Source organism: Culex pipiens, chromosome 3 (genome assembly GCF_016801865.2).
Source record: "Culex pipiens pallens isolate TS chromosome 3, TS_CPP_V2, whole genome shotgun sequence".
NCBI lineage: Eukaryota > Metazoa > Arthropoda > Insecta > Diptera > Culicidae > Culex > Culex pipiens.
This window is the reverse complement of record NC_068939.1, coordinates 127,117,354-127,144,289: the sequence shown is the minus strand read 5'-3', so window position 1 is coordinate 127,144,289 and position 26,936 is coordinate 127,117,354. Positions and strand designations below refer to the sequence as shown.

Genomic DNA, 26,936 nt, shown 5'->3' with positions numbered 1-26,936 from the left:
GGTCATTAACATGGCCAAAAGCAAGTTCGCTCGGGAACAAGTTGAGTTTCTCGGCTACGTCGTCAGCCACGAAGGTGTTCTGCCGCTTCCGGATCGTGTGAAAGCTGTGAGCGATTTCCCGGAACCAGCGACGGTGAAAGATCTGCGGCGATTTTTAGCGCTCTTGAACAGCTACAAGCGATTCATCCCACATGCTACCGATGTCCAGCTTGCGTTGCGAAACCTCATCCCCGGGAACAAGAAAAACGATACCCGAAAGCTCGTTTGGACGGAGGCAGCCCGATCAGCCTTCCGGGAGTGTAAGCGGTCTCTTTCGGAAGCCACGTTGCTGCACTATCCGGATTCCAGAAAACCGCTGGCATTAATGGTCGACGCTTCTAACACGGCGGCGGGGGCAGCTCTGCAACAGCTGGATGGCGCAACCTGGAAACCCTTGGGGTTCTTCTCAGAGAAATTTTCTCGAACTCAACAGGAATACTCAACGTTTGGCCGGGAGTTGCTAGCAGCTAAGAGAGCGGTCGAGTATTTTCGATACATGGTCGAAGGCAGGAAGTTCGTGATTTTCACCGATCACAAGCCGTTGACATTCGCGATGGCCTCGAATTCCAACAGTCGCCTTCCACACGAGCAGCGCTATCTGAAGTACATTTCGTGCTTTACGACCGACATTCGACACATCAGCGGTAGGAACAACGTTGTAGCTGATGCACTGTCGCGGGTTGCGACAATTTCGATGCCTTGTCCGATTGACTACGAGCAGATGGCGGTGGACCAGGCCGCCGACAACGAACTGCAGCAGCTGTTGACTTCGGGCACGTCGTTGAAGCTGGTGCTGAAACAAACCTCGCTTGCTACCAAGCCACTCTACTGTGACGTCTCCGTGGACGGTAGAATTCGACCGTTTGTTCCTGCGCAGCACCGTAACTCCGTTCTACAGTTCCTCCATTCGATAGCACATCCGGGAATTCGAGGAACTCGTCGTCTGTTATCTGACCGATTCGTTTGGAGTTCTATGAACAAAGATGTGAGGAGCTTTGTGAAGTGCTGTGTTGATTGCCAAAAGTCCAAAATTCACCGGCACACCCGAGCACCCTTTGAATCGTTCAATCTTCCCAAAGCACGTTTCCGACACATACACGTGGACTTAGTTGGACCCTTGCCCCCATCGAACGGTCAACGGTACCTGCTCACCATCGTCGACAGGTTCACACGATGGCCCGAAGCTGTTCCACTAGCCGACATGACCGCCGAAACCGTCGCGCGGGCAATTTGCTCGTCTTGGATTGCACGATTTGGGGTGCCGGAGCAGATCACAACGGACCAAGGGAGACAATTCGAGTCGCAGTTGTTCCGTGAACTGGCGATGCTAACGGGTTCCAAGCACACGCGGACGACGGCCTATCATCCCCAGGCCAACGGATTGGTGGAACGGTTCCACAGGACGCTAAAGGCTGCAATCATGGCAGTTGATTCTGCTCACTGGGTGGACCGGCTGCCCATCATTCTGCTGGGACTGCGTTCTGCGCTTCGGGAGGACCTCGGCTGTTCGGTCGCCGACCTAGTCTACGGCCAGCCATTGCGACTCCCCGGTGAATACTTCGAGCCTGCTACAACCGGAACTCTGCAGTCGGACTTCGTGAAGCAGTTGCAGCGCGCAGTTGGGCAACTGAAGCCGCAGAAAGTGATGCATCACGCAAAACCATTAGTGTTTGTTCAAGATGAGCTATCTAAATGTAGTCATGTTTTTGTTAGAATTGACGCAGTTAAACGCCCCCTTCAGAGACCATACGATGGACCGTTTGAAGTTGTAGAACGACATGAGAAGTTTTTAGATTTGTTGATTAACGGAAAGCGACAGCGCATTTCTTTGGATAGATTAAAACCAGCTTTTTTGTGTGACGAAAACGTTGCAAATCATCCGCTAGATGATCCTAGCACCAAAGTTACCCCATCAGGTCATAGGATTCGTTTTCTGGTGTAACTGGGGGGAGTACTGTGGCGGAGTCTGTGGACTCGCCCTTTGCGTCATTAGTCGTGTCATCGTAGTGACAGTTTGATGTCCGGTGTAAATAAAGAGTCAGTCTGATTTTAACCTGTACGTAACCGGTCGTCTTTATTTCGATGCGCCCTCATTGCGATTATCCACAGATACAACAATACAGTAGTTGTTCGGTAATTGGGCGTTGTTTTACAGACAAACGTCAAAAAACCAAAACAAACCAAAATGACCGAGGGGTTAATGGATGCAAAAATCATTTTCAATAAATTAAAAAAAACTTTTGTTTAATTTCAAGTAGCAATTAAAGAAATTTGAAAAGTAAGCATTGTAAATAAATTTGAGTAACTTTTATTTTTATACTTCATCTGGAAAATATTATGCATCGGTGGTCCCCCCGTTATTTTTTGTTCAGCCCAGTTAACGAGCAGCATTCGGTGACTGTGTTACGAATTGAAGAATTTAAGAAATCAAGAATCAAAGAATTTAAGAATTTAAGAAGAGAAGACTATTACAAGCTGGGACATCGTACCCTCTTGGACCTGAGGGGCCCTGACAACGCCCCTGCCGGTTGGTCTTGGAGCCACGGCCGACAGGGGTGGGCACAGGGCCTCTTTTCTCGCGATGGCTAGATCAGCAAACAAGAGCTCGTAGTTCAAGGTCGGCTCGATTTCTCAGTAGCCAAAGTAACAAGACACTAGATCACTCTTTAAGCTACTTGTAATTCACTTACTGTGTGGATGTGTGTGTGTGTGTGGGGGGGGGGGGGGGGGATCTTGCTGGGCTGGCGTTTACTGCTGCTCCTCGTCAGCGTCTCCACCCCGTGGACGACGCCAAGACTCGTCCTACAGATTCAGCGTACTTCCGGGCCTCACGGTCGTCGTTGGCCATCGCGGAAGGGACGCCCGTTGCTCGCGCTGGAAATCTCGGCGATGCGCTCGTGCTCTGGGCCAAGCATGCCCCCAGGTGCTTGTGCAGCTCATCTCGGTTCTTCAAGCTTGAATCGTGTAGACAGCGTGGGGGGCGGGGGGGGGGGGGGTCTTCGACGCTCCCGCGGACCACGTGGTACAGATAACTTTCGGTGCTGACGTACAGGTCACAGGAGTGGACTGTACAAATGACTTGATGAGTCGGTGGGCTCCGGGGTTACTGGAGCGGCCACTAGACCACAGGTTGACCTTTGATGGTGTGGTCTGGTTCTGCGAGGCAGAACCACAAACCGCGTAACTTTTAGTTCACAATTACGGGTCCTGTTGGGATTGCACGTGGGTAACGGAGGGGATTAGATATTTCTTGCTGTAATCGGGCTACCGGTTCCACCATCCCGTTAACGTTCCAAAAGGATCACTCTTATACCGTAAACTGGGGTGACTTTGATAGCCCAGGGTGACATTGATAGAAATTTGATTTGCACACTGAGCATAACTTACACAGCTCAACGAAGTGTTCTACGCATGATCTGGCCCTGCTGTACAGAGCACTCAAATATCAATCGCAAAAAACTTGAAATTTCTGTGACTGGCCATGAAATAATATCAATAGCCAAACACTTGAATTTTAAATGGTTTTGAAAAATAAAAATACGTACAAGCGATGTACAGGTTCTCGCTTGCTAGTCGTGCACGCTTCCACTGCGCCGGCTGGCCAGTTGAAGACGGGTTTTTTGCGCTATTCGTCCTAGCCTAGCTTCTAGCCTTCGATGAAAGCTGCTCTAAAATCAATCAGTGAAACACATTAAATTCATGTGGACTTCACATTGACTTTGAATAGTGCCTGTTTTGGGTAGATCTTAAGATCAATTTCAAGTGTTTTGCTCTTCACTTTGAATAGTTAAAGGCAGTGGGACAAATTCATGAGCAAAACACTTGAAAAGCTTGAGCCACCCGAATGACAATAACATGTCAAAAAATACCAAAAATTCAATCGCCTAAACACTTGCATTTGATAATGGTTTGGAATGAATTTTTTTTTGACTAGACAACATTTTTTCGATGGATTAACGATGGTCCCCTTGGAACAAGCTGTCAAGTAGGAGCTTTTCTGTCAAGAAGGACCGCGAGGTTAATTTTTTAAAATCAATTTAAAAATCCATTTCAAACTCTTTGTGTTCGTACAACGGGTCATTGTACTCAGAAAAATAAGCTTTTTCGCTGTAAGCAATAATATCATCAATCTTAGCTTCATTTTAGGACTCAATTTAAGAATTTAAGAATTTTAAAATTTTAGAATTTAAGAATTGAAGAATTTAAGAATTTAAGAATTGAAGATTTGAAGAATTTAAGAATTTAGGAATTTAAGAATTCAAGAATTTAAGAATTTAAGGATTTAAGAATTTAAGAATTTAAAAATTTAAGAATTTAAGAATTTAAGAATTTAGGAATTTAAGAATTCAAGAATTTAAGAATTTAAGGATTTAAGAATTTAAGAATTTAAGAATTTAAGAATTTAAGAATTTAAGAATTTAAGAATTTAAGAATTTAAGAATTTAAGAATTTAAGAATTTAAGAATTTAAGAATTTAAGAATTTAAGAATTTAAGAATTTAAGAATTTAAGAATTTAAGAATTTAAGAATTTAAGAATTTAAGAATTTAAGAGTTTAAGTATTTAAGAATTTACGAATTTAAGAATTTACGAATTTAAGAATTAAAGAATTTAAGAATTTAATAATTGAAGAATTTAAAAAATTAAGAATTTCAGAATTTAAGAATTTAGGAATTTAAGAATTTAAGGATTTTTAGAATTTAAGAATTTAGGAATTTAAGAATTTCAGAATTTAAGAATTTAGGAATTTAAGAATTTAAGGATTTTTAGAATTTAAGAATTTAGGAATTTAAGAATTTAAGAAAAACTTTTTAACTTTTGTACCAGCTTTAGTACCAGCCTTATTTTATAATTTTATAATTTCCTCATGTCCTAATTACCAAATTTTCTAATTTCCTTATTTCCTAATAACCAAATTTCCCAATTTCCTTACATCCTTATTTCCTAATTTCTTAATTACCAAATTTCCCAATTTCCTAGCTTCCAAATAAAAAAAAAATCAAAATTTCTTAATTTCCTAATTTCCAAATTTCCTTATTTCATTATTTAATCATCATAATTTTAGTTTGTCTAGTTTTAGACATTATAAATTTCGAATTTTCTGTTTTTTGAAAAAATGTTAAATTATTGTGAATACAAAGAGACGAGTTGTTCCTTTGTATTCACAGTAATGCATTCTGCTAAAACGCTCAACCAAACCACAGTTAAATTATTGATTTCTCAATTTTGTTTAATAATTAATAATTGTTGTTTAAAGTTTTTGAAAAGAAAACGCAACATTTCTTGACCGAGTTCTTCGATCTGCATACCGTACTTATAGGAATTCGAGTATTTGAATAAATTTTAGGCAAAACTCATAAAAGCAGTTGATAATTGCAGAAAATCATAATGCATTGCAAATGCTCAACAATTTTTTGTGTGTGTTTTCTTTCATAGTAGTGTTTAAAACGTTCTGTTACAATCTTTTTTGAATGGTCCGCCTAAGTAAAATTCGCCAAAAACCATAGAAAAACATAAAAATTTATGAATTCAGTGTAGTAGGCTTATGCTTTGGGATGTTCCCTTCAATGTTCTATACTTGGTTGATGAAAATTTTGAGCTTAGAACTATTTTTGAGCCACTTTAAAAAAAATGTTTTTTCGACTACTTTTCCAGGGTGCGGGGCAGAATGGGCCACCTTAGAAAACAAGCCATTTCATCTAATACAACGTTGAAGGGAGATAAGAAATGACTTAAGGGACCTTTCTAACATAGTTTCCATGAAGTTAGACAACTTTTATAAAAATAGTCACTTAACAAAACAAACATTTTTGAAAATAGTGTTAAAATGTTGAAATAAGACACTATTTTTACAAATAAGCATTAAAACAAGTAAAAAATCAACTAATGTTGCATTAAACGTGATTTGTGAAGCTACAAGGAGTGAAATAATCCATTTAGCTCAAATTTCGTGACTTTTGATTGTTTTTATAAGGCAGGAAAAGGGTGGTCCATTCTGCCCCCAAGTGGAATTTAATTTAACACTTCCACCACCAAGCCTCTAAATGATTTGAAGGTTCCGTTGTTGTTTGTTTACCTTGGTAGTAACCTCTAGTAACATTATAAGCATTGAACAAACTTTTTCAAACAATCATACTTTTCAGAAAGCTTATTTAGAAACCTCGAAAAAAACAACATTTGCGTGATTTTGTCAATTATTTACATTTTTGCTCATAATTCGAAAAATACAATAGGTCTATTCCCGTACTTGCAGAATTGCAGAATTTCTGCAGCTTCTGCAGAATTCTGCAGCCAGCATAAGTCACTTTTTTGCAGCGCGTTCCCGTACTTTTCAGCTCGCTCTCTTCATCTCTCTCTTTTGCAGAAGTTCTGCAAGGAGAGAAACCGCAAAACTTTTGCCTGGGTAGCGCGTTCCAGTACTTTTTCTGCAATATTGTACACAGTTGAGTGGATTTACTCAAATTGGGTATTAAAGTTTTTTAATTATTTCAACATATTAAAAAATGGTTCACAAAAAAAGTTATTGAAAGAAGTTTACCTCTATAACGGGGATGTTATTTTTTATGCAGTAAAACATTTTATTTAAAAAATAAAGGATGTATTATTTATAAAGTAACTATAAATTAATTATGCTTAAGTAGAAATTAATATTAGAAACAACTCAATGTTGCATTTTCATTAGGTAAACAATTTTACCAATGAGAGTGCCAGGTACGTTAATAAATATGATTTAAAAAAAAAACAAACAAAGGTTTTATATAGAAGGGACCAAAAACACATGTTTTAATTGGGTCCTAAAATGAAGCTTAGATTGCTAATATTATTGTTTACAGCGATAAAGCTTATTTTTCTGAGTTCAATGACCCTTTGTACGACCACAAAGAGTTTAAAATGGATTTTTGAATAAATTTTGAAAAATTCACCTCGCGGTCCTTCTTGACAGAAAAGCTCCTACTTGACAGCTCGTTCCAAGGGGACCATAGTTGATCCATCGAAAAAATGTTGTCTTTTCAGTATTATTTTTTGCGTTAAAATGAAAAAAAGTGATCAGAAATGGTTTTTGAACGTGTTTTTTACCGTTGTACATAAAAATTGACATAGAGCTTTAGTACCCAATTGCAGAATGTTTGAATGATTATTCATAATAACATAAATAAATGATGACTGGATGTCACATGAACGAACAACGGTGACGCAGCGAAATTGACAAATTTAAAAAATGAATCAAAAACTCAAAATTTTTGAAACACTTAGATTAAGAAATCTGGAAATTAGGAAATCCATGAATAAAAATATAAAAAACTAATATTTTCAAATTGAGAAACTTTCAAAAAACATAAATCAGATATTTTAGAAATTTAAAATTGCAAATAATTATATCAGAAAAATAAAAAAAGAAAAATAAATCACATGTTCAAAGCTTAAAAATTCAAATAATAAAGTTTATATGTAAAACTAAACATTTCAAAATGTTTTAAATTTCAAAAGAATCTTAATTTTAAAAATAAAAAAGAAGTAAATGAAGGTTGAAAAAATCGAAATAAAAAACACAAAAGTTTGAATATTTATGAGTTCAGAACACCGAAAAAACAAAAGCTAGAGTTAAAAATAATGAGATAGAAAATTAAAGAAATTATAATTTCAAAAATAAGTAAAATTAAAAAATTCTGCAAATAAAAAAATTTAAAACTCAAACATAAATAAAATAGAAACAGTCCAAATTTTCAATCTCTAGATCCTCTAAATTTAAGTTTCTAACCTAAAATATGACTCCAAAAAATGTGTGTTTTTATGATTCAAGATGGCGACGAATTTAGGAACTTTAGAATTTAATAATTTGAGAATTCAGGAATTTAAGAATTCATAAATTTCAGAGTTTCAGAATTTTAATTTCGACAAAATTACATCATTTTTTTTTGTTCATATAAGAATACAAATTGGTAGCACCGTTGTCTGTGGTTAAAGGTACAATTTATTATTTGCCAATTAAATTTACCTGTTATTTCTACACACATATTTAGTATATTCAAAATAAATTTAGGATCAAAATGCATCCCTAAACAAATATTTATTTGAATTTTTTTAAACTCCAAAGAAATGTGTCTTTTAAATGTTTTTAAAACAATTCGTTTTTATAGTACAATATTTTTGTTCAGGTACTAGCCGTGCTGTAATACTATGGCTTAATTTTTTATCAGGTAAAAATAATAACACAAAAAATCGCTTTATCATTTACATGAATGAACTAAGCCTGAAATCGTTAACATAAAAAAATCGTTCTCAATAAAACCAGACATAAAAAACTACCCCAAAATCATTTATTATTAAAACTAATAATAAAATGCTTGATTTCACCCAACTTGCAAATTTTATGTAAGCGTGTACTCAACATCCATCACATCAAATTGCAGTAACTTTTCAACAAGAAAGAGAAGAGAGAGCTTGTAGAAAAGTACGGGAACGGTTTTGCTGCAACTTCTACCTCTCTCACTGCAGAAGTTCTGCCTGAGAGAAAAGTTACTTTTGTTGCAGAAAAGTACGGGAACGCTCTGCTGCCGTTTTTGTGCAGAATTGCAGAATTCTGCAGTACGGGAATAGACCTAATGAATTCAAACGTCGTTTTCGGTATGATTATGTTATTTGACGTCCTTTATAAGACTCTTGCCTTACAGTTGGTCTAAATCCATTCTAAAGCCCAAAAGCAAGGGTGGCCCATTCTGCCCCCCTGCCCCTATATGGGAGTAGCGAACAGCAATAGTTCTCCATACAAATTTTGGAGAAAAACCATTCGGCCTTGTCTAAATATTTTTGAAATCAATGTGTACGTGTTTCTGGAGACCCCAAACTTCATGCTTCCCCTCGAGTTTGAAATGTTGTTGGTCGGTGTAATTCAACAACATCCAATTGAAAAATAGACAAACATTTTATTCAGAATATTTTCAGCAATAAAAAAACCTTTACTGAGCTTTAAAATCCCTGCACATATCGTTTGCGCGCCGACTTTCCCTTCGCTGCACTCAGCGGCGTTCCACCCAGCGGTTCCGTCTTCACCACCACCTGAGCCACCGGAGTTCTCTCCATCTTCACCAACATTTGATTTGGCTTCTCCACCACTCTATCCTCCCCTTCTTCTACGGGAAGCTGCAGCTGCGATTCCTCCTTCACAATCGCATCCATCATAAGGGGCTCGTCCAGTATCTCCACCAGCTCGGGCGAACCGTCCGTCGTGGCGTCCAACCAGTCCACGATCCGGTCCTCGACGCTGATGGTTTCGGTCAGGTATCTCGACTGCGACAGATTCTGCTGCGATTCGGTCACGTCCGGTCGGAAGCCCCAAATCGAGAGCATGGTCGCGGCCAGGTGGTCCTTGTACTGGTGCAGCTGTTCGACGGTCTGCCGCCAGCGGGGCGGTCGCTTCTGGGATGTCGTTATTGGTTTGATGTCTTTTGTTGACTCTGAATGCCGGAAGACTGCGCGCAAACCCCGCTGGATCTTGTAGTCGTTGGCCACGGGGCCTTGCGCAGCGGCGTTGATGTCCCGCAGCTGGATCATCCACGCGTGGAGTTTAGCCGCGACTTGGTCCGTGTCGGCGGAATCGCTGTCCGGGTCGAGCCGCTGCTGGTAGATGTCGCCGAGGGAGTTTTGGACCAGCAGGTGGAAGCGGTCGCGGTCGGCGACGATGGCGATGCCGGAGTGGAACAGCTTGAGGCGGTTCCGGAGCGTGGCCGCAGGGAAGAGACACTTGCCCTTGGTGCGGGCCATGTAGACCGATTCTTGGATTGTGAGCGGTTTTACCGGCAGGGTGCGGGTGGTAAAGCGTTTGGGGGGAGCTTTGGAGAAGGTGCAGAGCTGTGAGAAGGAATGTTAGTTTTTAGAGTCGAAATCACACGACAACTTACCATCGTATCGCCCGCCAAGTGCGACGAAAGATGAACGTAGTACTGCTTCCGCGTCGAATCCACCCGGTAGCGAATCATCGTCAAATGAAACTGCAAATTGTGGGTGAACGTGATCATTTGCTGAAACTCGCCTTCCGCTCCCTGGTGCGAATCGTATCGCAGAACAAGCAACCTGTGGGTGGTTCCAATCAGCAGCAGGCTCTCCTCGGGGCAAATTTCCAAACAGGTGGCGCTTTCGCACGGCCACAACCAGGTGGAAAGGGGCGTCTCCAGAACTAGCGAGAGCCCATCTTCCTGCAGCTTGATCAACTTGACCGTTTTACGATCCAAGCAGATGACCGAGGTTCGGGTGAGTGGTCGCAGGCAGGTCCAGCATTCGTCCTCCGGGAACTTTACCAACTGCAACTTGTACAGCCAGACCTTCTTTGGCGTGTATTCCATCACTTTGACGATCTTTTCCAGGTCGCTCGTGCAGAGGAGACCAACGGAATCGTCAGTCCTCCCCAGAAAGCAGCAAGATATGAATGGCACCTCCGATCGCACCGAGTGCGTTTTCATCGCCTCGCTGCCCGTTTTCGAGTACAGAACGTCGATTTGAAACTTGCGTCGCAGCGCAATGTGCGAATACTGTCCGGTTGGGGTCATTTTCCGGTGCTGAATTTCAAAAACCGCTCCGCCCTCGCCCAGCTCAAACCGTTCAGCTTGCTCACTCAGTACGTTGAGCTGCGATCCGTCCAATTCAAACGGAACCATCTCAACGGTGTTCATCGCTTCCCCGACGGTGTTGATCAGCCAGCGAAACTGCGTCCCAACGATCACGTCCAGATTTCCGCCGGTAAAGTAGTAGTCGTACCCGCGGACATCCGTGAACCACTGGTCCGGATCGCGGTCCAGTTCTTCCGCTATGCGCAACAACAACGTGGGAAGAAGTCCCCGCCGGCCGTTGATTTTCTTCCGCAGCGTGACCTTCTTCCTCGCATAAGTCAACTTCAGGACGGTGAGCTTTTGGCGGTGTTGGGCTTTGGCCTGGTAAAGTCGGAGCATCGGTTCCGCCCACTCGGTGCGGTTCGCTTGGTCAAACCGATGCGTTACCACAGGGATTGGGTGGCTCGTTGTCCAGAGTGGACGTTTGTAGTGATTGTGGAGGGTTTCCGCCGTAAGGACGTTCGGCTGTAGTGGCAGCTGCAGCAAGTTCGGATGGAAGTAGCGAGTCGCTTGGAACTCCGGAAATCCAGCCGATAGCTGGACGGAGTTGAGTCTTTGGTGAAACCATTGGACGGATCTCTCGTGCTTGGGCGCAATCAGCTTGTCTTGTTTCTGTCGTTTTGAAGTGTCCGCTGCGTCCTGAAATTAAAATTCATTCAATAATATTCGTATTTCAAAGCTCAAAAAATAATAAACATTCCAGCAATCGCCCCCCTGACCGTAGGTAAACAAACGAGGAAAACCGCCCAAAACAAACCTCATTTTGCTCGCAGTTCACGACTATTGCTTCACTTTTTCGCTTGCGCTTTCGAGTCTCCATCACAGGTTCAGAGCAAAACTAAGTCTAAACTTATTTTTTCACTGAAATCAGCAGCCCAAAATACAGAAATTCGATCGATGTCGTTTAAAAATTGGGAAAATTTGACCGCCGCACAATCAGATTTTCGACAAAACAGCTGCACGTTTGACAGTTTCGCTGATGTCAGAGACCGGGAACGAGCCAAAGGCGTTGTTCACTTCCTTTTGCACGCTGGTGAACTGTAATCCAAAATGGTGAACAATATATCCTATTTTAATAAAAAAAAGTATTTCTGGAGATTTTTTTTGAAAAGGTCCAATAAACCAAATTTTCAGACTTTGCTTTTTGGGTGTTTAATACGCGGTTTCAAAAACACCCAAAAAGCTAAAACTGAAAATTTAGTTTACTGGACCTTTAAAAAAAATCCTTAAATTTTAAAAATAAGTATTTTGGAAACTATTTTGTTAGTGATAGAAAATGAAATACAAAAATCGGGATTTTTTTCATTGTACCCATTTTAAAACAGTCTTCATTATAACCTACAACTTTGTTGAAGACACCAAATCAATCAGAAAAATAACTTCTACAGTTTACTCGACATTTTCTGTTATTCCGAGGTTATCTTTCTAATGATTATATCTTAAAGACTTCCGATAACTTGAAAATTTAATCCTTTACTTTTACTTTTTTGGGGGCCTTCCCTATCACAAAAAAATCAAATTATTCGCTCTACAGCATTGCCTTGGCGTTCTCGATTGCGTAACTAAGTGCCCGAAGGCTTGATTGTTGAGGCAATTGCAAACCTCTTTTTACACCTAAGCTTCCATCCACCCTGGGATTCGAACTGACGACCTTTGGATTGTGAGAGTCCAACTGCCTACCAGCGACTCCACCGAGGCAGGACCCAGGGAGACGACTCCTAAACCTGGGCTGAGCTAACGACCTAACCTCTTTAGGTTAGACCGGGCCAACAACATTTACTTCTCCATCCGACGGAAGGCGTGGTCAGACAAATCTCGCCTCGAAAAATGTCACCGGGATCGTCTGGGATCGCTTACCCCTACACCACGACCCATATCACAATAGCAGCCATTTTGTGTCATAAGTTCACCCATATAAATCTCCATACAATTTTTGCAGCTGTTCGTAAAAAAATGGTACGTAAATATTCGAAAATCTGCAAAAAAAATGCAAAAAAATGCGGACGAGGTATGATTTTTTTAAATGGTGATTTAAAAAAAATAAATCTTGTACATAAAATTTTAATTTTCTAAACTTTTCGAAAAAAATATTTTCAGGAAAGGAAATCATGGACACTATTTAAAAAAATTTAAAAAACGTGAATTTTTCGGACAAAATTTTACTTTGAATGGTTATATTTTGAAAACGTGAAGTGCATCAAAAAATTTGTAAGGCCATTTTCGAATGCAAATTCGATTTTAAATAATAAAAATGAGGTCAAACAAGTACGAAATTTCAGATTTTTTACCAAAATCACTGTTTAAAAAAATATAACTCGTCGGCAAAAATTTGGTCCATACTTTTGAATGGCTTAAAAGATGCAAAGTTTTGTCCCCTGAAAAATATTTAAAAAAATTAAAAATTAAAAAAATTGATTTTGGGAAATTGATTTTTAGTCAAAATAATTAGTTAAAAAATCCCCAAATTCATGATCCGTGTACCTATTTTTTCTAAATAGTCCTTATTAATACCTACATCTATGCGGAAGACACCACACAGAAAAAAAGTTGAATTTTGGAATGTTGAAAATTTGGTAAGTTGAATATTACCTATTTTTTAATAATATTACTCAAAAAATGGGTAAAAATGTGAACCTGATGAATACCCTGTTTGAAAAATGTCGCACGTCGTACGAGTTGTCGCGCGGTTTTGCTTTAACCGTTTCGATATCGATTGGTCGAAAGAACGACTAACGAACGACAAACACTCGACAAGCATGACATTGTTTTTGCATCAATTTTTTGACAGATTGACGAATTGGCAGTGTCGACGAAAATACTTTGACAGTTTAAATCAAGCAAAAACATGTTTTGACGAACAAATGTGCAAGATTAAGGTTAAAAATTGTGAACGAATGCACAACGCAGAAAAAAAAGTAAATTAGAATCAGTAGTTAGTTTTGTTCTATTTAGAATTGTTCTTTTTATGTTAATTCAGGTGTCTTACAGCCGGATACCAGGTCACCCGTGGAACTGTGGTTCGTTGCCGGAAAAAGTATCGGCCTAACTGCCGCATTACTACAAACAGTTGGTACCAGTCCTGGCATAAGGCCAACACTTTTAGACACGACACAATTCGGCTAGGGACAACCGAAGTCTCGTCAATGTAAATACCACCAACCACTTTCATCATCCGGTCGCGCTGCTCATACGAACAGTGCCACTAATCCTGCCACTAATTATTCAATTCCGCAGATGCAGCAGGTTCCGTTGCCTTAGCGGTAGCCCCGTAGCCCCGAATTGTGTCCGGACGAGGATCTCGTCAAGGCACACAGGAGGACGTACTGGACAAAATTTACAACGATTCGGCGATTCAACCTCCTCTTCGACGTTCGCCGCATCTACACCCGGATCCGGAGGACACCTCCCAATGTAACCCATATTCCACTAAATCTTGCCGTTGAACTAGACAATGGTAATTACACCTCACATCATCTTCACCAGGATACTCCGGAACTGAGCGGACCTCCCACCGGGATGGCACCGATGCATTCTAGGATGCATTACAAATCACCAGCCGCCTCCACAGAATGATCTGCCGCCACACGGTCACCAACAAGGACCGCCCGTCGTGCCCGTTCCCGAGTCCGAGTTCGACAATAACAGGCGTTGTGATGGCGACGGAACCGACCGCCACCGTAGGGATGATTCCTGCCAAACAGTCGTGCTAGCCCAAACTCATCGAGTACGGCGCTGACTAGTGAAATCCGAACAATCCGTCCGGCAAGCGAAAGTACTTGCGCGATCAGCTGATACAGCTCAAAATGCGGCAGCGGCTCACGAAAAACCGGGTGGATCTTCGTAATTGATCTAAACCATAGAAGAGGTGTTCACGGGATGAGCTTGGACATGGGCTAGCAGCCGACGTTCATCAAGGATTGCATGAAAGATGGGAGCGGAGGAGGAGGAGGAGGCGGTGGCAACATGGGCGAAATGAGACAACCAAACATGCCGTAACGACCGTCCCAGCGGGTCATCAGCGGCCAGTTCGGTTTGCAGTTAAACAGACAATCCCAGCAGGACTTGAATCTGGTGCCGAAGTTTACCATGAAGATTCTGGTAAGAATGGCTTGTTTAATCAATTTTATTTTTTAAGTGTTTTTTCTCCAGACAGGTTCAAAGATGATGCAACCGTGCGCCGAACATCTCAACCCCCTGTAGTAGGCAGAACCCGAATCTACTCGCCGAACTGAAATGGGACCGTCGCCTTGGCACACTCCCGGTCCCAAAATATCTGCAAACGTGGTGAAATCCAACACGTAGAAGGAAACCGTCACACCCGTGCTGGACGCCAAGAACTGGAAGCGTTCCGAAGGAACCGTCGCCGGCCGCTGTACACTCCCAGCATCTATGACCAATTGGACAAGGCGACCCTGGCCAAAGAAACGCCTGAACCGACGGAACACCTTTTTCAATCCGCCGGCCAACTCCTTCAGCACCTTCTTGGCAACCGACCAAACTCCACTGGGAGCGTCAAACAAACCGCGAGTTCAAAGAAAGTGAATTTATTTTCTTCGAAAGGTGCCACTGAATTGTAAAATAATCTAAATAAATTAAAACTATTAATTAAAGCTTAAAAAAACTAATTTTAATTGTAACATAACCTAGAAATCCAAAATTACAGCGCACGACAAAGGCACGACATCCTAAATAACAAAACCGTGCGACGTTCGTCGAATGTCCTACGACAATGTCAAACAATTTCGATTATCGATCGCACGACACACACGACATTTTGGTGCAAATATGTATGACATTAGCGCGAAAGTCGTACGACATTGTCGTGCGACGTCGTACAATTGCACGGACGACAAACGACGGACGTCCGACGGACTTTTCAGTCCCCTGACTGAAAAGTCCGTCGGACGTCCGTCGTTTGTCGTCCGTGCAATTGTACGACGTCGCACGACAATGTCGTACGACTTTCGCGCGAATGTCATACGTTTTTGCACCAAAATGTCGTGTGTGTCGTGCGATCGATAATCGAAATTGTGCGACATTGTCATACGACATTCGGCAGACGTCGCACGGTTTTGTTATTTAGGATGTCGTGCCTTTGTCGTGCGCTGTAATTTCGGATTTCTAGGTTATGTTTCAATTAAAATTAGTTGTTTTTAGGCATTAATCAATCATTTTAATTTATTTAGATTATTTTACAATGGGTTGGAACTTTTTGAAGAAAATAAATTTACTTTTCTTGCACGCGCTGACGCTCCCAGTGGAGTTTGGTTGGTTGCCAAGAAGGTGCTGAAGGAGTTGGCCGGCGGATTGAAGAAGGAGTTCTATCGGTTCTGGCGTTTCTTTGGCCAGGGTCGCCTTGTCCAGTTTGTCATAGACGCCGGGAGTGTACAGCGGCCGGCGACGGTTCTTTCGGAACGCTTCCAGTTCTTGGCGTCCAGCACGGTTTCCTTCTACGTCCCAGTGAGAAATACGGGGCCGATCGGGTCTGATCGTCAGAGCTACGATCAGACCTACAGGGGCCGATGCGGGTCTGATTTTGAGACACGCATCAGACCCGAATCAAGGTATTCTGCACCCGAAACGTCAACCTGTCAAGGTTGTTCGAACATCGCGAGAGGCCTACGTGCGGGGCCGATGTAAGAACGACGTCGTGGTGAAAAATCGGACGCGCGTCAACCCGGTTTTTTGTGTTCTTCTTCTTCTTTTTCTCGCATCTGTCATCTGATTTATTTGTTTTGATTGAAAGTTTGCTGCTGTTGATTATGTTTTTATTTAGTTTTTCTCGTTTTTTCGTCAATTTACATAGATTTTCATGAAAAATAGTTTTACAGCACAGTAAAAAACAAAAGTTGCATTCTGCGGGCATTCGTTAGTCCAAAACATACGCTGGAAGGATTTGGTGGCTCATAAACTGCAGTGACTTCATGCCATGGTTCTTTGCAAACTCTGCCAGGCTGGCTGATTCCTCCCGTCAGTCGTGGTTGGTGTTCCGGCGTGCCTGGTTGCACAGAGGTTGGTCATCGGTTCCGCCGGTTCCAAATTGTGCAATTTCCGACAGGACATAAACCGTGGATGTTACGGAATGGCCGTTAGAGACCGGATCAAGGATGGCCGGCTTGACTTTTAGTTCTTTTGGCTGCCGGGGATTCCGCCGTGCTGCTTACTGGACTGCTAGGGGCGATTCCTTCCGGGTGATGCCAGGAAGCCGGGTGCTATCCGGTGTTGATACGCTGTGGAGAAGAATTAAATTAATTTATGTTTTTAGTTAACAGATGTTAACTCACCACTCATAAGCTGTCTGCAGGTTCCTTCGTCTAGCCGGGACAGACCACGATTTTCCTTTTTGCCGCCCGCTTGGCCAGTCATTGATGTTCTATCGTCCAGTGTTTTGCCCCAGTGAAGAAGTTTTCCCACGATCGGAACTTGATCTTATACCTTGATGTCTTCGAGGATATTTGTGCAGTGTCGTTCCGAGGACACCGGCAGGACAGTGACCGCCGTTCGCTGCTATTTTTAGCAGAGTCTTTCAGAGGACAATTAACCACTTTAAGCTCGCGACGAAATTACCACGCTGATCAGGATCAGGCCACTTCAACGTCCGGAAGCGTGGTTCCAAGCGCACGACCTCCTGCAGCCGAAACGAATCATTCCTAACCGACGAGGTTGCGGATGTCGGACAGATCGGCTTTCGTCAAATCGTTGATCATCCTCGATTTTCGTGAACGGGGGCTTGGGCGACGGTACAGTACGGACCTTGGAACTGCTCTCACTGCCTGTGAGAAGTCAATTGCAACGGCACCACCGCCCAGCAGGAGACGCAGTTTGATCATAAGGTTTCGTTTAACGTGCAGATCGTCCGACAGATTACGTTCGGTTTTGTTGAGAATGTCCTTGGAGACACAATGGAGAAATGTTTTGGAGCTAGGTTATTATTGGTCATCTTTCTTTTTGATCTCGAACAGACCGGTACCGGTTCCGAGGTCCTTCTCAGCGAGTTTCTCCGTTCAGTTGACGATGGATGGCGAAAGCACGAGCTAGCCGGCTGTTTTTGGTTTTACAGCTGGCGAATCGCCGTGCCGACATTCAACAGGAAGTGCTGGGCCAGATCGGAGACGCCCTTCTAAGTGGAAACGACGTTCGGCCAGAGGGCAATCATATCGGCTCCGTAGCATTGCGCCGGATGGTGGCCGGTGCTGCTTTTGGCGTAACGGAAGTATTTAACAAGGCAGCTTCTACTTTTTCCTGTCAACGAAGTGGCACGCCTCCGATGGTTCCTCAGCTTCTTGACCGTCTGTTGACATCCTGCGGGGTCGTCAAAAATTCAGCGCTTTACCTATTTTTTCATCTCCGGGCCGACGTCCTGGTCGATCCACAGAACCCACTTTCTGGAGGCGCAAAATTATTTGACCTGGAAGAAGGAAAAATTAGTTCGGGTTGAGAAATGTAAAGAATAGTTGTTTTACCTAAGCTCCCGTTGTACTGGTTTCGCTGGCCAGTTGCAGTTGCAAGGCCAAAAATATCCGACTCCTGCTTCGAATCCACAGCCCTGAAGTACCAGAAATACGTCTAATGGCTGTTGTCGTCGCTCGAAACGCTTTGATTGTACGTTGTACGGTCACCGTCGCCGCCCATCTTGCTGGACGACTCCGGGCACGGCTGCTGAAGCGATCGTCCTCCTCGGAGTCAATGTGACGCCTCATGGTCTCCCGGGGACCATATCATCGCTGTCATCATCGCTCCAACTTCTGCAGCTTCCTGGCCGCGGCCAGCTTGCGTTCCATCTTCCTTCGCTGGTCTTCCTCGCGACGCAAGACGTTGCTTGGCCTCGTCCAGTCCAAGATGATCTCCGATGCCGGCGTGGCCATTCTGTTGCGAGAACGGTGACGGTTTACTAAGGATCGATGGTGGGCCGCTGAACGACCATCTCCGGCTCCATGAAAGGTGCCGCCACCGACGAAGAGACCCGCCGGTGATTGTTGGAATCCCGGTGCTGGTCTCGCTGCTGCAACCATGGGGGTTACGTTTGTTCGCGATGTCCACGACCGCCGCCTCCTCCATACGAATCGCGTTATTTACCACCCGACTGCGTCAGCGAATATTTTGATCCATGCCCCGCCGACACTGTTGTTTCGCATACCACGATAGTCCCGGTGGTCGGTGGCGAACCGGACTTCCACCTGCGTATCCGCTGCCACAATACATGAACGGTGGCATCAGCGCACAGAACTGCAACGGGAATTTAGCTTGCTCCTTGAGGTCACGGGTCCACTTCTCGACGGATTCGTTTCCGGGTACCAGTAGTGTTTCAATTTCGACTGCGCTAGCAGTTTTGCTGTCTTCATGGGATGCCACCGGAGTCGGCTACATGGAACGATCGTGCAGCTTCTGGAAGCCGGTTGCGGTCTTGGCCCCAGTGGTGGGGGAGATTTTCCTCCTCCTTGTAGTAGAGCCGGCTTGGACGTTAACAGAGCGGTTGATCAGCTTTTTAATCTTTGCATTTCGAACTAGATGTACTTCTTGTTCACCATAGTTGTCCCCAAAACTGAGCTCTAGCGCCAGCGCCGTCACTAGCCACGCTCCAATAATGTGGCGTTTCCTGCGCGTCGAAGGTGTCGGTCATTGTTGGCGTTGTACTGACCGGCCCTTACGAGTTTGCATCACACCGGAACATTTCGCAGCCGTCGGGATCTTGATGTTGGACGACTTCCGCGCAGTGTATCGTCAACGGAGCAAGCGGGCACAAGCTGAAAAAGAATAACAATAATAATTTTGTTGAACCAGAACCGTTTACAAAAATGTTGCAAAAAAATAAGAAGTGTAATCATATTATGAAAGATCCTTGAGTTTACAATTTACCAGAATGGATTTGAAATGATTTTGCTGTTTGGAAACCGCCGCCACGCCACGCCGACTCCCGATCATAACCTTCACCCTCGTCGTTTTCTCCGCCATTCCGTCATCGGAGAAATCCCGGCTGGTGCCGATGCTGCTGATTCTAGTCCGAGTATGACTGAACAAGCAATTAAGCTCGGAGTCGCTAATATTCTGGAAGGAGAGAGGAAAAGAATGCAGTTGCGATTAATTGTTTAAATGAATTTGAACTTGTTCTCTCAAAATAAACGTAATACAAACTTACCTAAGAACCTGTGTTGTCTTATGTGTTGTCATGTTCCGTTTCAAAACGGAAGACACCTGCTTGGCGTCAGAAGCCGCCGTGTTACTGAAATTGTCTCGATTTGACCAGCTCAAGTCACCGACTCCGACCATAGTTCGCACACGTTCTCCAGATTGTTGGCCAGCGAGTGATGATTTGAAGACCTTCTCCGTCCTCTTGACCTTGGTCAGTTTGTCGATGGCTAACGCTTTGGGCAGCTTCTGCGCGCTTCCGGACACCGACTTATGTGGCTGCTGCTGGCTCGTGTTGGCCACCGCCGCTTCGCTTAGTGTCATCTTGACGGAGTCGTTCGGCCTCGCGGTGCTCCTCTGCACCATAAGCGGTTCCATTTCGACTGAGCTAATTTCTGCGGCCAGATCCGCTACCACTGGTTTGGCGACCGTGAAACGAAAACGGTGAGTTCCAGGTCTTACAGATCGATTTTCGGCTTGTCTGCGGCCAACGCTTTGTTTGTGGCGTTACCGTCATTCTTGACGGTGCCACGGAGCTATTTATCGTTACGGTAGGTCGGTGAACCTCGCCGGAACCACTGTTGAACCGGTCGCCCCAAGTGAATCTGCGGATGTTCTCTGGATTGGACACAGCGGGAGATGTCGCCCTACTCAGGAACCTACTGCCGTTTCTACGCTTTCTGGAGATGACGACCCAATTATTTGACCTAAAAGAGAAGAAGGTTAGCCCGGGTTGGAGGAGTTCATGAATTATTGTTGTACATACCTGCACTCCTGCAGCACCGGTTCCGCTACAACCGGCTACTCCTAGGCCATCTCCCAGGTGGTCAAGCGGAAAGGCTTAATTCGGTTCGGGGACAAAATGAGTTCCGGAAGTGCAGTGTGTTTTACCTTTGAGTAGGCCACCCTGCCGTACGTATCCACGCTAAGCCCTACGGAAGAAGTGCATAACAACAAAATGCATGTTGTCAATTCTTATAAAAACTTTAAAATGATAATTTAATTAAAACAAAACTTACCAGAAAAGCAATAACGGAAAAAACACGACAAAATGTGTTCTGCAGTCGAAAAAAAAAACTCGTTTGACAGTTCCACCGAAAATTCGCAACCGTGTAAGACAGAGACAGCATGACGATCGAAACGTCTGCCAAAAATAAAATCATTCCGTCTCTGTCACTCTAACGCGCAGCATACCAGTTCATCGAATTGATCGAAAAACATCGTTGCCTTACAAAACATCGTGGCTTTACGGACTTTCGATCTGGGGTATTGTATTTGACCACGATTGCAGATGTTTTGGGACCGGGAGTGCGCCAAGGCGACGGTCCCATCTCAGTTCGGCGAGTAGATTTGCGTTCTGGCCACTACAGGGGGTTGAGATGTTCGACGCGCGGTTGCATCGTCTTTGAACCTGTTAGGAGAAAAAAACACCTTAAAAATAAAATTGATCAAACAATTGGCTTAAGCCATTCTTACCAGAATTTTCAAAGTATTCATGCCCTGCTAGGATTGTCAGTTTAACTGCGAACCGAACTTGGCCGCTGATGACCCGCGGGGTGCTCGTTACGGCATGTTTGGTTGTCTCATTTGGCCCATGTTGCAACCACCTTCTCCTCTTCCGCTACCACCTCCCATGCAATGTTTTGATCAACATCGGCTGCAGCTTCTTTTCCAAACTGTTGCGCAGATTCACGGACTTTTTGCGAACCGGTGCAGCATTACTTTTGCTTGGACTCCTCTGGCCCACGTCGGGATCATTGTTACGGTGGTGGCCGTTGCTGGATTGGTGCTTGGTGTTGTCTCGGTTGATGGCGCAGGCAGGTGTGGCGTTCATTTCTTGTTTCAGGCTCAGTAGCGACGGGCACTTCCTACTTGACGACGAGCGCATATTATTATTAATATTAATTATGTTATTATTTTTTACTTACTCTTAGTATGTTACACTAAATTAACGACGACGAAAACCCTGCCGAGTGCAATTGCTGAGGGACAACATCTGGGCGGTTCGTTTGTTCTCGTTCACGCTTAGTATCTCCACCAGATTCATGCCCTGCTGAGATTGTTTGTTTGGCTGCGATCCGGACAGTAGTTTCGGCATGTGTTGTTGTCTCATTTGGCCCATGTTCACACCGCCTTTTTCTCCTCCGCCCCCATCTCTCATGCAATCCTTGATGAACGTCGGCAAAAGCATCTCGTAGATGCTAATCCATGCCCATCCCGTGGGCACCTCCTCCATGGTTAGGACAATTACGAAGATCCAGCCGGTTTTTCGTGAGCCGTTGCCGCATTCTTGAACTGTATCAGCTGATCGCGCGAGTACTTTCGCTTGCCGGACGGATTGTTCGGACTCCACTAGTCAGCGCCGTACTCGATGAGGTTGGACTAGCACGACTGTTTGGTAGGAATCATCCCTACGGTGGCGGCCGTCGCAGTCTAGGCGTAGGTTCCGTCTTCATCACAACGCCTGTTATCGTCGAACTCGGACTTGGGAACGGGCACGACGGGCGGTCCGTGTTGCGGCTGATGATTCAGTGAAGGCGGATGGTGGAGATGTGGTGGTGATTTGTAATGCTTCGGTCCCATGCCGGCGGGAGATCCGCTCATTTCCGGAGCATCCTGGTGAAGATGATGTGACGTGTAATTACAACAGTCTAGTTCAACGGCATTTAGTGGAACCTGGGTTACTATGGGATGCGTTCTCCGGAGCCGGGTGTAGATGCTGCGAACGTCGTAGAGGAGGTTGAATCGCCGAATCTTTGTAAATCTTGTTAAGTACGTCCTCCTGTGTCCCCTGACACGATCCTCGGCACGATTCGGGGCTACTGCTGAGGCAAGGGAACCTACTGCATCTTCGGTATTGAATAAAGTGGATTAGCGGCATCTTTCGTATTAGAAGCGCGACCGGGCGATGAAAGTGATTAGTGGTATTTACATTTACGAGACCGCGGTTGTCCCCAGCCGGATTGTGTCGTGCCTGATGGTGTTGGCCTTAGGCCAGGATCGGTGCCGACTGTTTGTAGTACTGCGGCGGTTAGGCCGATGCTATTTCCGGCATCGAACTACAGTTCCACGGGTGACCTGGTATCCGGCTGTCACATAAAAAGAACAATTTTAAATGCAACGAAACTAACTACTGATTATACTTACTTGCTGCAATTTTGTTTTGCATTTATTCGCAATTTTTAACTACAATCTTGCACTTTTGTTCGTCATAACATGTTTTTGCTTGATTCAAACTGTCAAAGTATTTTCGTCGACACGGGCGATTCGTCAATCTGTCAAAAAATCGATGCGAAAAAACAATGTCGAGCATATCGAGCGTTTGTCGTCCGTTTGTCGTCCTTTCGACCAATCGATATCGAAACGGTAAAATCAAAACCGTGCGACAACTCGTACGACGTGCGACATTTTTCAAACAGGGTCAGGGTCCCTGTTTGAAAAATGTCGCACGTCGTACGAGTTGTCGCACGGTTTTGATTTTACCGTTTCGATATCGATTGGTCGAAAGGACAACAAACGCACGACAAACACTCGACATGCGCGACATTGTTTTTTCCATCGATTTTCCTTAATTTCGACGTCACGATTTTCGTCGACGCAAACAGTTTGACAGTTCTCTTCAGCTGATCTTGTTTGGACTTGATTTCAACCAAATTGAACCAGCTGTCGTTGCTGTTGGGCTACTGGAGGATTTTGACCGATTGACAGGTAAATTGTGTTACTTTTCCGGAAAGTTTCGGCTGGAGTGGCGAACGGCCAAATCATAGTCTTATGTTCTGGATTTCCAGATTTCGGTTGTCGTGGCTGTGAAGGACGAAGACGGTGGGCCATGTTCCGGTATCGGAAGGAATCGGTCTGCGATTGAGAAAGCGGATTGGTGTTTTGCTTTCCGCGGAAGTTGCATTCCCAAAGGAGAAGGAGTTTCCGAGTGTTGAATGTGTCGGAAACAGAAGGAGGGAGACGGAACATTCAAGCTCGGGAGTCAATCACTGTTCCGCTTGAATAAAAAGGTGGAGGAGGACGAAATAATAAACTCCCGCGACGTTTCTAAACAGCCAGAATTTGTTAATGGAACCGGTGAGTAGTGTTTTGGATGAGGTGTATTGGGAGTGCGTTTGTATGACGCAAAACAAAACATAAACATAAAACTAATAATTCGACGAAGAAAAATATTCAATTTGAAATTGCACAATTTTGAATTTAAGATTTTTTCATTTAATAATTCTTAAAATTTCAAAATTCTTAACTTAACTTCTGAAATCCTAATTTCAAAAATTCTAAAAAGATTAAGTTTTTTTTAAAGTTTGGAGGGTAAATGATGTATTTAAAATTTTAAAATCCAAACATAAATAAATATATAACTCTTTCGTTCTGAAATAAAAAAAACTAAAAATTCTTAAAATTCCAAAATTCTTAACTTCTGAAATCCTAAATTAAAAAAAAATCGAAGGTTCTAAAATTCCTAAAACTATCAATCTAAAATTCCATAAATTTTTATTTTTAATTCAAAAAATATATAAAAATTTGAAGTTAAAAAATTCCAACATTCTTAAATTTTTAAATTTACACAATTCCTTGCTTCTTTTAAAATTCAAGGTTATTTATTATCTTGAGAATTTGTAAAAAATTAATGTTCCTAGTTTTAATAAAATTCTCAAGATAACATATATTGTGGCATTAAATTCCTACATTCATAGATTCTAAAATTGTGAAATTTTCCGCTTTACAGAACTCTTAAAATCTAGTATTTGAAAATCCTAAAAACAAGTGCTTACATTCTGATATTCTGGAAAATTGTATTTTAATTCTTCAAGTTTTAATATTCCAAATAATTTAGAAGTTTTAAAATTCCTGAAAGTCTTAATACTTTCAAAATTCTTCGTTTTAATATTTTAATATTATAACATTTTTAAAATTTCTGATTCCTAATATCTTGAGGTTTGTAATTCTAAAAAATACAATAATAAACTAGATAATAAGTTTTTAAAATTATCTATTTTTATGTTTTACAATTTTGTGATTTCAACTATTTGGGGTTTTTTTTATAAATATTATTTATGAACTTTGATATTAACTTTGAAAAATATTTGCAACGGCATTTTGAAAATATTTATTTTTGTCATTGGATACATCAGAACCTCACTGCTACCCACAATAAAATCAAACATAACATGTTTAATTTTTTTAAACCCAACAATTCTAATGAAAGTCAGCTTTAAAATTTCAAAACATGAATCTTTCTTTCTCAAAATTTTGAAATGCAAAATATTTATAAAACACGTCATGTCTTAATATTTTTAAATTCTTGAATCCTGCAATTTTTTTTAAATTATTTTATTCGTTCCAGCTCTGTACAAACAGTTTCCAGAGTGCTTTTTGCTGGACGTGGACCAGCAAGAGGAAAAGGACAATGAAAATGCGTTGGTGGTGTTGGACTTCTAGCGGAATCTCAAAAGTGCAATTATCAAAACTCAGTCTTCTTCCTGGAGATACTTTCGGCCGAGAACATCCACCGGGTGAAGGCGATCGAGGTGGACAAACTTCCCACGGGGCAGCACTCGAACATTGGAAGGGTAGACAAGCAGATCCTTAAGTGGTTGGCCATCGTCGGACCAAAAGGAGTCGGTTTGTATTTCCTTCTTGTGCAACGGTCAATCCCGTCACTAAGCGAAATTAAGAGAAGTATGGCTGCAGTGATAGTGAATTTTTTAAAAACAAAGTGCCAGGCCAGTGCAAACTAATACAAATGAATAAAAATAATGAAAAACATAAACAACGTGAATTTTATTTTGAAAATAACCTCAAAATACCAAAATGACAGCACACGACAAAGGCACGACATCCTAAATAACAAAACCGTGCGACGTCGGTCGAATGTCGTACGACAATGTCGAACAATTTCGATTATCGATCGTACGACAAATACGACATTTTGGTGCAAAAACGTCTGACATTCGTACGAAAGTCGCGCGACATTGTCGTGCGACGTCGTACTATTGCACGGACGACAAACGACGGACGTCCGACGGACTTTTCAGTCAGGGGTATTCATCAGAAACTGTCGTGCACTGCAGTTTACATTCAGGCTTATTCTTGCAAGTGGCAATAGACTACGAGATGGTGTTAGTGTATCACCCGCCATGTTTTTACACACGATTTTCACATTATACTGCTCTAGCTGCTACGTCTGTTGTCTGTGGTTACGGATTTTTAAATATTAACATATTATCAATATATTTTGAAATTGATCGGATATGAATATATTTTTAACTTTATAAATTTCTGAAATATTTGGTACATAAGACATTTTGATATACTTGTTTGTGAAACATTCAACATTAAAATAAATTTCAAAACTCGTTTCAAAACGTAATGAGCATTTAGCATTCTGATTTCGAAGCAAAAAAAAAAATAGTAGTAAAAGTTTCTTATATTCCAAGTCATTCATATTTTCAGAGTTTGTTAAGCTTGATCATAACATTTACTGGCGAAAAAAGTTTAATAAATTGTTTGATTTTATTTATAAAATGATATTTGACCATCTTATGTTATAATTCAAAAGAAGGCATTTTCAAAAATTACTATTCTGTGAAATACCGGTTTCATGTAAAACGATGGAAAAGCAGATTACATTTTTAAGACTTTATGTTTTTCCCCCTAGAATTCTTCCCACCAATTAGATTTTACGCCGACTCTGTTTTGAGGTTAGAAATTTGACAGCTTGGCTGCACTGTTTACATTTTTTGCACATGACCAATTAGGTTTTACAGCGTGACGTCACGAGCGCACAGGGAGCGTTCTTTTATTACGTAAAGCGGTATACGCACTTCGGAAGGAACCGGTCAAGAAAAAAATCAAATGGGCAGCAGCGGCAGCGCAAGCAAGTCAGAGGGGGTGAAGAAAAGCCCCAAGAAATCGCTCCCTCTCTTTTGTTCTGCTGTTCGTAAAGCTGTTTCTTGACCCCTTTCCTTCCGGTCTGCGTACTAGCCTTTACTGAGATACACGTGCAAAAAATGTAAACAGTGCAGCCAAGCTATCAAATTCCTGACCTCAAAACCGAGTCGGCGTAAAACCTAATGGTACACATGTCATGACCAATTGACAAAGAACTTTGTATAAAGCTCTTTTCATGTTTTCTCGTAGTTTTTATTTGTTTATATTTTCTTAT

General features: G+C 42.6%; 3 protein-coding genes across 4 annotated transcripts in view; all 3 read right to left on the bottom strand.

The window, feature by feature from the left end:
• LOC120414391 (5'-nucleotidase domain-containing protein 1) overlaps window positions 1–26,936 on the bottom strand; it is a 313,824-nt gene that overhangs the window by 149,867 nt on the left and 137,021 nt on the right. The window lies entirely within an intron of this gene.
• Window positions 8,943–11,606, bottom strand: LOC120414419 (uncharacterized). Its single transcript, XM_039575600.2, has 3 exons — window positions 11,400–11,606; window positions 9,938–11,281; window positions 8,943–9,887 (listed from the first exon to the last, which is right to left on the bottom strand). The coding sequence occupies exons 1-3, from the start codon at window positions 11,460–11,462 to the stop codon at window positions 9,006–9,008; spliced, it is 2,289 nt and encodes a 762-aa protein (XP_039431534.1). The 5' UTR covers window positions 11,463–11,606; the 3' UTR covers window positions 8,943–9,005.
• On the bottom strand, window positions 17,043–20,987 carry LOC120414414 (uncharacterized). Of its 2 annotated transcripts, XR_005605084.2 has the most exons (4): window positions 20,535–20,969; window positions 19,779–20,475; window positions 18,106–19,687; window positions 17,043–18,050 (listed from the first exon to the last, which is right to left on the bottom strand). XR_005605084.2 is itself a non-coding variant. In XM_039575594.2 (3 exons), exons 2-3 carry the CDS (start codon window positions 20,144–20,146, stop codon window positions 19,570–19,572), a joined length of 486 nt encoding a protein of 161 aa, XP_039431528.1. In that variant the 5' UTR covers window positions 20,147–20,475; window positions 20,535–20,987; the 3' UTR covers window positions 17,043–19,569. The 2 variants fall into 2 exon arrangements, 1 of the variants encoding a protein (XP_039431528.1); XM_039575594.2 differs by having other exon boundaries at window positions 17,043–19,687; window positions 20,535–20,987.

Coding starts and splice junctions, on each gene's coding strand:
- LOC120414419 (XM_039575600.2), bottom strand. CDS start 11,462: ATGGAGACTCGAAAGCGCAAGCGAAAAAGTGAAGCAATAGTCGTGAAC. Junction 11,282..11,399: donor TGAACTGCGAGCAAAATGAG/GTTTGTTTTGGG, acceptor TTTTAATTTCAG/GACGCAGCGGACACTTCAAA. Junction 9,888..9,937: donor ACTTGGCGGGCGATACGATG/GTAAGTTGTCGT, acceptor TCCTTCTCACAG/CTCTGCACCTTCTCCAAAGC.
- LOC120414414 (XM_039575594.2), bottom strand. CDS start 20,146: ATGGAACCGCTTATGGTGCAGAGGAGCACCGCGAGGCCGAACGACTCC. Junction 19,688..19,778: donor AAGACAACACAGGTTCTTAG/GTAAGTTTGTAT, acceptor CTCTCCTTCCAG/AATATTAGCGACTCCGAGCT.